The sequence below is a fragment of the Podarcis raffonei genome, chromosome 2 (genome assembly GCF_027172205.1).
Source record: "Podarcis raffonei isolate rPodRaf1 chromosome 2, rPodRaf1.pri, whole genome shotgun sequence".
In the NCBI taxonomy this organism is placed as follows: domain Eukaryota; kingdom Metazoa; phylum Chordata; class Lepidosauria; order Squamata; family Lacertidae; genus Podarcis; species Podarcis raffonei.
In genome coordinates, this window is record NC_070603.1 from 3,253,354 (window position 1) to 3,267,446 (window position 14,093).

Genomic DNA, 14,093 nt, shown 5'->3' on the forward strand with positions numbered 1-14,093 from the left:
TATTTTGACTGCGACTTGAGACTGTTATCTTTGCTTTACTCTTCAAATTTAAAAAGGTTAAATGTGTGGGTGCATGTGGAAATGTTTGATAAAATATTCTGCTTTAAGAACGAGATTTATTTTTTTACTTTTCTTCTAAAAACCAAGCCGAATTCTGATTGCCTGGAATTCCAAAGCAATACTTCTATTGCATTTACCGATGATTAATTGAACAGAATGGGACTTTCCTGGGAACATGGGCGTAGCCAGTGTTTATTTAAAGGGGAGAAGGCTTTATGTTGCGGGGGGAAGAACCCAGACATCTGCAATGCAATCGGTCAGTTTAGTATTTCTAATTATTTACTTAAGTTAAGGAGAGGCAGCTGCCCTCCTTGCACCCCCTTGCGTGTGAATGTGCATGCACGTGGCGTCTCCGGGCTGCCTAGGTTCAGAAGTTGAGAAGTGTGCAGCAAGATTCTGTCCATGTTTACTACTTCGAAATAAGTTCCTGAAAGTGGGGCAGGCGACCTTCCTCCGAAGCAAGTGTGCAGAAGGATGGTGCTTTGCAGGCCCACCCTAAACACGGTTCCTGCTGATTTAACCATTCCATCCCCTCTTCCCGCTCCCCGCGAGGTGGGCTGCGTCGAGAAAGAGCGCTTCGCGGCTTGTATAGGCAGGGGCGCAGCTAGCCGCTTGGGCGCCCTCGGGGCGGGACGGGCCACAGTCCCGGGGCCCGAGCCGCGCTCGGCTGCGGCGCCCTGCAGGCCCGCGTTGCTTTTTCGAGCGGCGAGGAGCCTGCAGGGAGTCCGCTCAGCTGTAGGGCGGCAGCCGGAGGGAGAGGCGGCGGGCAGACGCCGGCGCCATGGTGCCCTCTCGGGCCGCGCGGAGCCTGCAGGCGCCTCCGGGTGGGACGCGAGGCTCCGGTGCGGTAAGCGCCCCCCCCCCGCTACGCCTCTGTCTACGGGATTCTGAAACCGGGGTCTTTCCTCCAGTTCCTAATTCCGAGCGCTCCGCCGCGCAGGTTTTCCGCGGCTTGCTGGTCAGGCAGTTCCCAAGACGAGAAGCGGGCGCTTGGCGCATGGCGCGCTTCCTCGGCCGGCCGTTGGACGGGGCTCCCGCGCCGCGAAGGGCGCCTGGCAGCCTCCCGCCTTGGAGCGGCGGGGCGCGGGGCCCCAGCTGCCCGCCAGCTCGCGGTCGCCCGCAGCCCCACCCCGCGGGCTGGCGCCCTTCCAGCCGGGCAGGCTGCGCACCTGGCGCGGAAGGAGGCCGGCAGCCCGGGGGTTGGCGCTGCGCGCTGCACGCATTTAAGGGCTGCCGCGCGGCGCACTCGCCACTCTGTCCGCGGCTCCGGCACCGGGCGCCCTGCGGACCACCATGCTCCCGGCTTGCTGCTTGGAGACGGCGCTGCTGCTGCTCCTCTTGCTGACCGAGGCGGCGGCGGGTGGAGGGCGGCCAGGAGGCGGCGGCGCCCCTTGCGCTTCCCCGGCGGCGGCGGCCGGCCGCGCATCCTCTGCCCGGGACGCGCAGGCTCTCCGCGACGAGCAGGGCTGCGACGCGCGGGTGCTGGGCGAGCCGTGCGGCGTCTACACCCCGAGCTGCGCGCCCGGCTTGCGCTGCGTCCCTCGGCCCGGCGAGCGCACTCCGCTGCACGCCTTGCTGCACGGCCGGGGGGTCTGCGTGGCCGGAGGCGGCCGGAACCAGACGGAGGCGGCGCCCGCGGCAGGTGAGTGCCGTGGAGGAGCCGCGCCTGGCAAGCGGGGGGGGGGGGCGGAAGGCGGTAGAGAGTCCCGCGTGGGGGTTAGACTAGATGACCCTTCGGGGTCCCTTGCAACTCTTCAATTCTATCCTTCCATGAAATATCGCGGGGCCAAGATTGCCATGCAAGTGATCATAAAGTATGGAGGGTGAGGAAGTATAAAGGGGGGTTGGGAGCATATTGGATGCAGGAGATGACTGAACCTCCTTAGCCTTTCATCAAGATTCACATGTAAGATCCTCAGCGCAAAGGGAGCAAAACCCTATTGAACACTGTGGGATTTACTCCCAAGTAAAGAGCCATAGGATTGCCGGCAGTTATTCAAGTGTTCTTTCTTTACATTTCTTTAATTTTGTAAATACAGTAAAGACAAAAGGAGAAACAAAAGAAGCTCACATTAAGAATTAAAATAATCCACACAGTCTGATTTAAACCTATATCAGCAGTCCCTATGCCCCAAACAAAATTGAAGATTGTGAAGATGTACAGTCAAGGGCAGAAAGGGAAGAGCAGTCTTTCGGGTGCTGGGTAGGGAATGCTGGCTGCTTCTTTTTCTAGCCTTGAAGCATAAAAGTCGTAAGGGCTCGTAGATTTTTTCCCCTGAGCTTAAACTACAAAATTTGAATCTGAATTAGTTACTTGATTTGGAATCATGTTTGTGCAGGGGGAGTAGGTACTTTTGAAATGCGTGTGCTTTGAGTTCTTTGCTCAACCGTTCATGTTTTGTTCCAACTTTGGAAACATTTAATGCCTCTCTGGTAACTCGGACCTAACTATATGCATCCTGAGGACCAGAAGCCTCCATAGCCCCTCCAACCCAGGTATAAACACCAGGGATGACCCCTGAAATCGGTTAGGTCAGAAGGGTGTGAAAGGGCTGTTGTGAAAGCAGCTCCTCAGGTTTGGGAATGAATACCTTAAGATCAGAGAGGAGATGGGTGTTTGCTGTCAGGAATGTTTTGGGATGGGATGGGGAGAATCTGCAGTATCTTCTTCTGTCCCTAGACTTGTGTGAGAGCTGAACAGACGCCACTGCCACCCTTGATCTCTCATGCCAGGCCTGAGTCACCTTTTGCTCAGTGCCAAACCTTGTCTTGCAAGGAGAAGACTGCAAAATCATCTCTGCCCACCTGGGGCTGCACCTTCTCCTGTTCTCTCTGGGGAGGGTTCGCAAACAGTTCTTTACAACTTCCCTTTGTAGACTGCAAGAATCCACTAGTTTGTGTGGTGGAGAGAGGAACCCTGGGAAGAAGAGCTTGGGCTTCAACTCTATAAAACTAATATACTGTACTGTGCAAGTAAAGTTTGGATCTGGCAGCTCCTTGTCATGAACTTACTTTATGAGTTGGATTTATGATTAGACTTAAGGACACTGTGCCTCTGAACTCTTGAAATGCTAGTACTGGTCTGTGGCAACAGGAGAGGAGGGGATGTGAGCATGTCTGGCAGCGTGTTCAACTCTGCACAGGAGCACAACTCCTGAAAACACGTTTTTGCTTGCTTCCTGGGCACTTGCTGACAACAGTCTGTTTTCTTTGATTGCATGAAATGAGCCACAATCTGCAAACTGGATTACTTGCAAGTGTCCTTGGTTTTGCTTTTCCTCTCCAGCAAGCTGAAAGGAGCCATTCTGCCAGATGATGGAAAGATGCTGGGCAACTCACATGGGTACTTATTTTCTCCAGCAAAATTTGGCTCTTATCCTTTGTGTTGTGACACAGAGCAGTGGACAAAGAGAGAAGCTGGCCCTGCATTTCCTTTTTTCAAAAATCTTGGTTATGCTTGGCTAGACCTTCTTGCTCTTTTTGCCAGAACCAGTTGGGGTCTATAACTAGCCAGAGCAGAATCCAGATTTTGGTCTGCTATGGAGCTCCCAGGCTCCCTGGGACAACAAGTAAGCAGTTAATCTGGATCCTGAAAGTGCAACAGGGAAGAGGCTGATAATGTGCATTCTTAGTTCCTTCCGTTCCTGATGCTCTCTGAAGTTGAACACGTCCAGTCCATGGAAACAGCCAAGGCTAAGTGTTAACATCAGGCCATGAGATTCCTGGCTTCTGTTGGCATCCATCTGTCTCAAGAGATGAAATCAACCGCTGCATTAGTAGCACAGATGTGACCTTCTCAGGGTGCAAGCCTGGGCAGTGTGTCTGGAGGTCTTGGGCAAACTCCCTCTCTGCTTCACTGATGTGGTCCAAAGGAAAGCAGAGCAATATGTTTGGCACCAGCTGGGCTGCAGGAATTGCCAGAAGGCATACAAGGCACCATCCAAATGTGGATTTCTGTAGGGGTACTCCATAGCCTTTTCTTCTTCTGAAGATATCTCACAAGCAGCGGCAGAGCGTATGCCTGCACTGCATGGGGTGTGCTCCCAGTGGGGCTGGAGGCAAGAGCGCCACAGCCAAGGCACAGCTGCTTCTTGATCAGAGTCAGGCTCTGATGGAGGAGCCTGCTGTAGGGTGCCTGTTGGTGCCCCCTCACAAAATTGTGCCCAGAGCCACAGACCCCCCCCCATGCCTCTGCTCATAAGGCAGCAGAGATTTAGGATCAGAGTTTCCTTCTCCTAGATGGGCTCCCTTCCAGGTTTGACAAACCCCACCTGCCCCTCACTTCCCTCTGCAGCACTTGCAGAAACTGCCTTCTTGACCACTGGACCCACTATCGGTCTCGTCCATTCAATCCACCAGAGCCCGTTTTCCCATGCAGGGGAAGTCCCTAAATTGCCAAGGGTCTGAGACCCATCGGCTCCCCTCACCTGGTTTAGCTGGCCAGTCGAAGCCGTTCCCTGGGTGTGGCTGCTGTCACATGCTGACAGCTTCTAGGAGCCACAGGCGAGAGCTGAGTGCAGGATGGAGATCAAAAGTGGGCAAACTAACTCAGAAGGAGCATGATGTGTCCCCCACCAGAGGTGCTATCCCTCTCCTAACATCCCATACACCCTGATACCTGGCATGTGGCCCTGACATTGCCTCCACCCCCCACCCTGTGGTCTTATTTATTAAAACATGTATTTGTTGCCATTCAACTCATTTGGATTTCAGAGTGGTATACAATCGGTTTATAGCATAAAATGATGATAAAACAAAATTTTAAAATGCCTGTGTGAATAAAAATGTTGGTTGGCACTGGAAAGACTGCAGTGTTGGTGGAAGCCAAGCCTCTATAGGGAGGGCATTCCATAACTGGGGTGCCACTGCTGAGAAAACCCTTTCCCTTACTGTTGAATAACAAATCTCTGATGAAGGAGGCACCTGGAGAATGAACATCAGCAGAAGATTTTAAAGCACAGACAAGTTAATATGGGAAGCCATGGTCTTTAACATTAAAAAAAAAATAAAGCATTGCAGATTAAAATCCTGACATTCAGCTGTTTGGCAGGAAAAATAGGAGGTCTGAATCCAATCTCTTTTGCTCTCCTGAACAGGTGATATGGAGAATTCTCACCTTTTTCAATAGAACTCCATAGATGCAGGGGCAATAATGGTGGCAGAGCAACCAAGAAATGCAGAACGGTTGGGGTTTGCCAGCCTCAGCAACAGCTGCCTCATGGACCACTCCTGTGCTGGGTGAGCTGAGGCTAGCACTAGGATTGTACTAAAAGTCAGACAGTTTGCAGTGAACTAGGCCTATAAAGTCAAAAGGACAACGGAGAGAACACTGGAACAGAATGATGTCATACCAACATCATCTGGATTCTCCAACATTCCCAAGTGAGCAAGTTATGTCACTTCTGGAGAAAACAGCTATCTTGGTAGCCCTTCCAGTGCAATGGATTTCCAATGTAATGTCTAGTTATGCAGATTTTATGCAAATGTAATGTTAAGGTATGCAGATTTGAGCTTAGCTTGGCACTGAACATGCAAAACAGGTGCCCCAGTTACGCTGGCTGATATAAAAATAAAAAGATCTCTTAGTTTGTTAATATGGAGAAGATGAAAACCACAGTTAGCAGCAAGGAATTGTGGTCAGCATGTCCCACAAATGGCTTGTGCAATAAATTGTCATTCTCTTCTCAAAATAAAATCCAGAGGTAAGAAGGGATATTGGAGATGTGGAGATCATGCCAAACCCTTCCCTCTGCTGAGGGATTGTGGTTGGAGAACTGCTTGTGTTGAGCTTGTAAAATTCACTCCGCTCCTGATGACTAAGAAGCACTGAATGCCACTGTCCTGATGATTAAGAAGCACTGAGTGCATCTTCCTCCACCTCCTACTTTAAAATATTTTAAATGGCAACCTTATTCAGGCCTCTTGGAGTGAATTCAAGTGTGTGCATGCATGCAGTTCAACAAACCCAAAAATGAGACATCAGTTTTTTACATTACAAATGTAGCACTGAACATTGTTTCATGAATTTATGACAGCTTTCTATCCTTGTAATACACTTGTAGCCTGACATTGTAAGGAGGAGCAGCATCAAACCTTGCTCAGAAACATTTACTACAGCCAACATTGTGTGGAAATCAGAATAAACCTGCATTTGAAGCTGCAATCCTATGCATGCTTATTTGGGGAATAAAGTGTTCAAGGACGCTTATGTCCAAGTAAACATGCAGAGGATTACACAAGTGGTCAAAACCTAGGAACACTGGGGGATGCTGGTGGCGCTGTGGTCTAAACCACAGAGCCTAGGGCTTGCTGATCAGAAGGTCGGCGGTTCGAATCCCCACGACGGGGTGAGCTCCCATTCCTCGGTCCCTGCTCCTGCCCACCTAGCAGTTTGAAAGCACATCAAAGTGCAAGTAGATAAATAGGTACCGCTCCGGCGGGAAGGTAAACGGTGTTTCCGTGCATTGCTCTGGTTCACCAGAAGTGGCTTAGTCATGATGGCCACATGACCCAGAAGCTGTCTGCGGACAAACGCGGGCTCCCTCGGCCAGTAAAGTAAGATGAGCGCCGCAACCCCAGAGCTGTTCGCGACTGGACTTAACAGTCAGGGGTCCCCTTTACCCTTTACATGAGTTGTAGAAGCTGCCTTAGAGACAGCAATATCCAACAAATTCTTTGGAATACTAAAAAAAATCCAGCTTTTTAATATCAAACTTTTAGACACTATTAGTGCAGAAGTAGTTTTTGAAAGATGAAAGCAGTGTAGAGTCTAGACCAGTTGTGATCTGGATGGGATCTTCAGTAACTCATGCATACATCTCTCTTCCTATTTTGCCATTTTACCCATGCCTTGTTTTTGCAGTTAGGAAAACACTTAACCAACATCTGCCTGCTGTTTATGCTAGGCTAAGTGGGGCTTTGTATCTAATCGATTGAACCTTGATTCCATTTGATCAAATGACCTGGGTAAAGGTATAATTTATCATGTGGATAACTTGCAGATTGTCAGGGACTGTCCTGAGGAGGGCTGCACTGAGGAGGAATGGTGGGAGCCGCCACCCCCCTCCTGATCCTGAATCTTCCCAGGAGCAGGAGGACAGTATAGCTTTGGAACAGTGGTTTGCAGAGGGGCATAGTTCAGAAGGCAGAAGCTGGGAAATACTGGATGGGGAACAGCTAGCAGATATAACACTAGAAGAGAGAGAGTTAACAGATTCACAGTCCCTGGGTACTATCCACCCCCTTCCCCCAAAGTCCCAGAGAGCTCAGAAAGTGGCAGAACAGAAAGCACAGAGGCTACAATCTCAGATTACAAAACATAGGAGTGACGTAGATTAATAGGGACGGAGGGGGGAGTGACCTTAATTGGGAGCACTGCCATTCTGGTTAGAGGCTTTCTTTTGACCTTCGCTGTGTTTATTAAAGAAACTAACTGGTAAGAATACCCTTTCGTTTGATCTGCTCATTTATGGCCACAGGGGAGGAAGCCGATCCCCCAAAGCCTGACACTGGTGCAGCATCCTGGATTTATCAATCACTGGTGAAAATGGTCTAGCATTTCACAGCCAGGAAGCCCCTGGAGTTTTCCAGGATAAGACTGCAGTTCTACTCATCCTTAGATAATAATAATAATAATAATAATAATTATTATTTATACCCCGCCCATCTGGCTGGGCCTCCCCAGCCACTCTGGGCGGCTTCCATAAAAACCCAAAATACAGTAAAATATCACACGTTAAAAACTTCCCTGAACAGGGCTGCCTTAAGATGTCTTCTGAATGTCAGGTAGTTGTTTTTCTCTTTGACATCTTGTGGGAGGGCGTTCCACAGGGCGGGCGCCACTACCGAGAAGGCCCTCTGCCTGGTTCCCTGTAGCTTTGCTTCTCGCAATGAGGGAACCGCCAGAAGGCCCTCGGCGCTAGACCTCAGCGTCCGGGCAGAATGATGGGGGTGGAGACGCTCCTTCAGGTATACTGGACCGAGGCCGTTTAGGGCTTTAAAGGTCAGCACCAACACTTTGAATTGTGCTCGGAAACGTACTGGGAGCCAATGTAGGTCTTTCAAGACCGGTGTTATATGGTCTCGGCGGCTGCCCCCAGTCACCAGTCTAGCTGCTGCATTCTGGATTAGTTGTAGTTTCCGAGTCACCTTCAAAGGTAGCCCCACGTAGAGCGCATTGCAGTAATCCAAGCGGGAGATAACCAGAGCATGCACCACTCTGGCGAGACAGTCCGCAGGCAGATAGGGTCTCAGCCTACGTACCAGATGGAGCTGGTAAACAGCTGCCCTGGACACAGATTTGACCTGTGCCTCCATGGACAGCTGTGAGTCCAAAATGACTCCCAGGCTGCGCACCTGGTCCTTCAGGGGCACAGTTACCCCATTCAGGACTAGGGAATCCTCCACACCTGCCCGCCTCCTGTCCCCCAAAAACAGTACTTCTGTCTTGTCAGGATTCAACCTCAATCTGTTAGCCGCCATCCATCCTCCAACCGCCTCCAGACACTCACACATGACCTTCACCGCCCTCACTGGTTCTGATTTAAAAGAGAGGTAGAGCTGGGTATCATCCGCATACTGATGAACACCCAGCCCAAACCTCCTGATGATCTCTCCCAGCGGCTGCATGTAAATGTTGAAAAGCATGGGGGAGAGGACAGAACCCTGAGGCACCCCACAAGTGAGAGCCCAGGGGTCTGAACACTCATCCCCCACCACCACTTTCTGAACACAGCCCAGGAGGAAGGAGCGGAACCACTGTATGACAGTGCCCCCAGCTCCCAGCCCCTCAAGACGGTCCAGAAGGATGTTATGGTCGATGGTATCAAACGCCGCTGAGAGATCCAGCAGAACTAGGAAACAGCTCTCACCTTTGTCTCTAGCCCGCCGGAGATCATCAACCAGTGCGACCAAGGCAGTTTCAGTCCCATGATGAGGCCTGAATCCCGACTGGAAGGGATCCAAATGGTCCGCTTCTTCCAGGCGTGCCTGGAGTTGTTCGGCAACCGCTCGCTCAATCACCTTGCCCAAGAATGGAAGATTTGAGACTGGGCGATAGTTGGCCATCGTGGCCGCATCTAAAGATGGTTTTTTAAGAAGCGGTTTAATAACCGCCTCTTTCAGCGGGTCTGGGAAGGCTCCCTCACGGAGGGAAGCATTCACCACCCCACGAAGCCCCTCGCCCAGTCCTTCCCGGCTAGCTTTTATAAGCCAGGATGGGCAAGGATCCAGGAGACAGGTGGTTGGTCTCACTCGTCCAAGCAGCCTGTCCACATCCTCGGAGGCAAGTCCCACTGATCACACTGTGAATTGCTTCTGAGTTAAACATGTATGTGATTGGGCAGCCTAGAAGCACCCTGAGTTTTTAGATTCATCATGCTCTCTAATAAATATGCATGTAGCCTCCAAAACACATGTGAATCTTTTATGGCTGGAACCTGTTCTGTCTTTCAGTCCTGCATGGAACTTGTCATTATGGCCCGTCGTTCTTCCTGCTGCTACCGTTTCAACAGCCTTAAATGGTCTCCACTGAGCCAGGGTGCTGTATGTACAATCCAGACTGAATTGGAGCTACAGTGGTACCTTGGGTTACAGACTCCGCTAACCCAGAAATAGTACCTCGGGTTAAGAACTTTGCTTCAGGATGAGAACAGAAATCGTGCAGCGGCAGCGGGAGGCCCCATTAGCTAAAGTGGTGCTTCAGGTTAAGAACAGTTTCAGGTTAAGAACAGACCTCTGGAACGAATTAAGTTCTTAACCCGAGGTACCACTGTACTAGTAGTACAGGACCTCACAGGAAAGGGGTTGATGCAAGGAAGCTCTGCTGCCCCCTTGAGGAGCTGTGTGGAAAATGCAGAAGTCTCATGTGAGAGCTGAGCCAGTGGTCAGCTGTGGAGCAAATCCACAGGTTGTCAATGATCACAATCTGTAACGTGCTCCACATGTGTCTATAGACGTAACCAGTGATAATCTTCAGGTCCTCTGTGTGCTGCTGTAAGGGGTAATGTGTATATGATTGTGTTTTACCCACGTCATTCATGTGCAGAAATTTTTAGCGGAGCTAATTTTACATCTTCATTATTGACTACTAGAAGCTGTTTATTTCACTTGGGTCTCATGGATGGTGGAGCGAAACAGTTTTCTCAACTAAACCTGCCCACTGAGCTTTCCTTTCTGGAAGTATCCCTTTGTTGCTGGTGGGAAAAATCCATGTTCCTTCATGACTGCATAATTATTAAAACTGCCCCAAATGATACTAAAATCATCTGTCATGATTACTTTGACACACCTGGACTTGGTGAGTTTCTCCATTATTCCAGACTTGCTGATGCCAGTCAGTTATTAAATCAGCATGCAAAATTCTGCAGTCCCTGGATCAGCTTTTGTTCGAAAAACCCAATGGGACTTTTTTAACCTTCTTTTTCCCCAATACATTAAAACTGCCTGGGAGAAAAAGTCCCCCAACAAGAACAGCAAAAATATACTTCTTGGGTGGGTGGGTGGGTTGGTTTGTTGTTGATTTTTGTCTCAGGTGCTTTTTGTGTACAGAAATGCTCACTTAAATGGTAAGTGGCTGGAATTTGGGAACAGAAAGGCTGCATTATACATCTATTTCCTTTCTAAATTCTACAGTAAAAAGCACAACTGGGCTAAGGTTCTGAACATGCCCCCGCCCCCCCGGAAAAGCATAACTTGACAACAATATATCTGGGTGTGAATTCAGCTAGCCTCCATTCTGATTGAGGTCGCAAAGGGAGAACTGAAGTGTTCAACGCTTATTGTCCCAAGTGACAACATTATGGGGCTGGAGGAGATAGGGATAACTAGATTAGGATTTTTTATATATTAAAAAAATGGGAAATGCATGTGACTGTTAAGATTCCTCCAAAACTACATTCTGGAGAATATTAGCTTTAAAAATTGTCCTTTGGACACTGCTAGTTCTTGGCTGGAGATGGACAAATGGTTATTTGAAATAGCTGTTAGGCGAAACAGTGCTTTCCAGTCTACATTTCTTTCTTACATTTTTATCCTACGTGCCTTTCAGGGCAGTATAGCTTCATGGCTGAGGGTTTTTCTGGATGAGTTGCTTCTAATGTCTGTTCCAGCTCTTTGACTAAGTGCAGAGTATGTCCCAGTTGCAGCATCTGGCAAAATACTAGGTAAGGGTAAGATTATTTGAAATGTCAAGGAGGAGAAACTAACCAAAGTCTTAGCCTGTATTGCAAATCCCACCATCTTTAGAGAGGTATTGCTCACTGATCACAACTTTTGATACCTGGCATAGAGGCACGTTTACTTTGCAATTAATACTAGATGGGTTTCACACATGTATTTTCTTGATGAGCTTCCAGAACAATGGGCAGATATGTTTCTTTCAACCGCAGGGCAGTTTAGTTAACATCCCTACTGTGTCCTGCTTCCCTTTTGCCCAGTTACAGGACTCAAGGCAGGGCTGGATTTCTGGGATCCCTCAGACCCCGTCAGCTGCAGCTCATGCAGTGCATCCTTAATCACACCCCATGCATAGGGTGGGTGGTGGTAAATGTTACCAGTTATATTGATAGAAATAACAGAGGCTGACTGTTCCATTCATCTTCTGTTTTCATGTTCTGTTTGGAAGAGAATGTGGATGCACCCAATACTTCAACATTGTTCTCTGTAGAGTTTGGGAACTGCTGTCCTGCAGCTGGTCCTCCCTCCCTCCCCTTGTCTTCCTTAAGAAGGCGACTGAAAGGCTGAAGTCTGTTTCCATCTCTCTAGGTGATGGTTGGGAGGAGAATCACCATGCCGGTCAATCAACAGCAGAGCCTCTCCTGTTACAGAGCCAGGATCCACTGCAAGAGGTCACGGTTGGCAAAACCCAACTACAGCAGCTGTCCCTGGACAGTGATGCCAAACAGGAGCGTGATATGGTACGTGGAGCAAGCAGCCTGCACTTTCCCACCCAGAGAAAGAATAGAAGGGACTGCTTCCCTGCTGGCATTCTGGCTTCCTGCTCTGTATGGACCTTCCGGCACAGGAAAGTGCTGCTAGAAGAACTGAGGAACCTGCACATTGTTGCTCTTAACTGTCTGCTTCTATTTCTCTCTCTCTCCTTCTCACACCACCAAATTCCTACTTACAGAAAAGCATGAGGTATAATCTTTCTGGGATTGCATTATGTTCAGTAAGCCAGAGAAGGATTTTGTAATTGAACACTTCCTCATGGTTTAACACATACTCACAGCCTTCCTTCCTATATGGGAAGTGAGCATATCACTCCCTGCCATGCTAACACTTTTATACGGTGCCTTCTGTATAAACCCTTGACTTGTAAAGGGGACCCAAACACTTGTATTTAAAGTACTGTTAAACCCAGGCTGACTCTTCTGGCTTCTGTCCACCTATGGGTATCATAGCTCTTTTGTCAATCCAAGAGCAGGGAACCTGTGGCTCTCCAGATGATGTTAGACTACAACTTCCATCATCCCTCTCCATTGGCCATGCTGGCTGTGGCCGATGGAGTGATCTAATAACATCTGAGAGGCCACAGGTTCCCACCACAACTCAACTACTGTCCTATTTCTGTTTGGCAGGCTCCTTGCCGCAGGCACCTGGCAGCCATCTTGCAGGAGTTGAAGGCCCCGCTCTACCAGAATGGTCAAGACATCTTCATTCCCAACTGTGACACCAAAGGGTTCTACAGGCGTAAGCAGGTATACTGAAAAGTTGCTTAGAGGCAAAGTGAGCTACTCTTGGGCTTTTATGGCAAGCCGTAACTCTGAGTAATAAGCTGAGTAATTTCTCAGTTGGTTTAGTGTTCTGGTTCTTTTGCCTTCAACTTTCCTACCAGAATCTTATGTTAAAAATATCCAGTCTCTCCCACTGTTTACAGGCAACTCCCCATATACACAGAGGTTGTGCTTTGAGGCAGTGTGTGTCAGTGGGATGCATGTAAGCCCACCCGACCCTGTCCAGCCCCATTGCAGAGCCAATGTGGCTTGCGCATGTTGATCACGCACAAATGGGGAATTGCTGGGATCTATGGGCTAGAGAAGCTGCTGTTTCACAGTAGTCTTATCTTCCACTAACATCATTGCCCCCTACAGTGTCAGGCATCCAAGGGACAGAAGAGAGGCCAGTGCTGGTGTGTGGATAAGAGAGGCCGCCGGTTGGAGGGCATGGAAGAAAAACCCCTTTGCCTGCTTCCCAATGTCGACTGAGCGGTTGGGAGTAGAGTGCTCCAGCAGCAGAGATGCTTGTCCAGGAAGAATCTCTCTACTAGAACTGTTGCAAATATTTGCTTTTAACTTATTGTGCTGTTGCTGCCTTGCTGGGACCTTGCATTCCCTGGAATAACCTTGGAGCAGCTGTTGCATCTGATAATTTACAGAAGGGTGGAGGGGCCTGGACTGGCTGCATCACAACAGGGGCCAAGAGGAGGCTTCTGACTACATGACTAAAGATGTTTTCTTGGATAAGCTATCAGTGGTTGCACTGCAAAGATAAGCTGGCACCTAAGCCAGCTTTACATTTAGTAGATGTTGCGTGCATCCTATGTTCTAAGCCGGTAGGGAGACATGAGTAGCCAGATGCTGGGTGTGGGGAGGAGAACCAGGGCTGCTCTAAAGCTTTTTACCAAGCTAGAAGTAATAGGAAAAATGGGGAAGGAGACAACTTTGTAAAAACAATGACCATAGAGAGCCCGCAAGGGCACTATGAAATGGGAAAGGATGAGAACAGCAACCTCACACTATTACCAACACCTAGAATTATCATTAGATAGTGTGGAAGGGATAAATGGCACAGGGCACTGGGACACTCGTGGTGGTTCTTTTTCCCACTAACACCTGCTTGGTCCTTAGCCTGCCCTCTGTATCATGTTGCCTTACAGCCTCCTCTCAAGCAGATTGTGGGGAGAGCTACATGGAGGGGGTCTGTGGTTGCCTGGGTTCTCCCTGTTCTCTGCCATGTGCTTCAATTGGGCGGGGGGTGGATTCTGTATGTTTCACTGGCACTGGATTCAATAAATCTGAGGACTATATAACATG

General features: G+C 49.3%; 1 protein-coding gene across 1 annotated transcript; it reads left to right on the forward strand.

Annotated features, from left to right (window-relative positions):
• Positions 1-1,228: 1,228 nt before the first annotated feature.
• On the forward strand, positions 1,229-14,093 carry IGFBP6 (insulin like growth factor binding protein 6). Its single transcript, XM_053370419.1, has 4 exons — positions 1,229-1,702; positions 11,824-11,975; positions 12,639-12,758; positions 13,152-14,093. Exons 1-4 carry the CDS (start codon positions 1,354-1,356, stop codon positions 13,263-13,265), a joined length of 735 nt encoding a protein of 244 aa, XP_053226394.1. The 5' UTR covers positions 1,229-1,353; the 3' UTR covers positions 13,266-14,093.

What these genes read in the sequence shown, in the direction of transcription:
- IGFBP6 (XM_053370419.1), top strand. Translation starts at nt 1,354, where the DNA reads ATGCTCCCGGCTTGCTGCTTGGAGACGGCGCTGCTGCTGCTCCTCTTG. An exon ending in CCAAACAGGAGCGTGATATG is followed by an intron (nt 11,976 to 12,638) that starts GTACGTGGAGCA and finishes TCTGTTTGGCAG; the next exon opens with GCTCCTTGCCGCAGGCACCT. An exon ending in GGTTCTACAGGCGTAAGCAG is followed by an intron (nt 12,759 to 13,151) that starts GTATACTGAAAA and finishes TGCCCCCTACAG; the next exon opens with TGTCAGGCATCCAAGGGACA.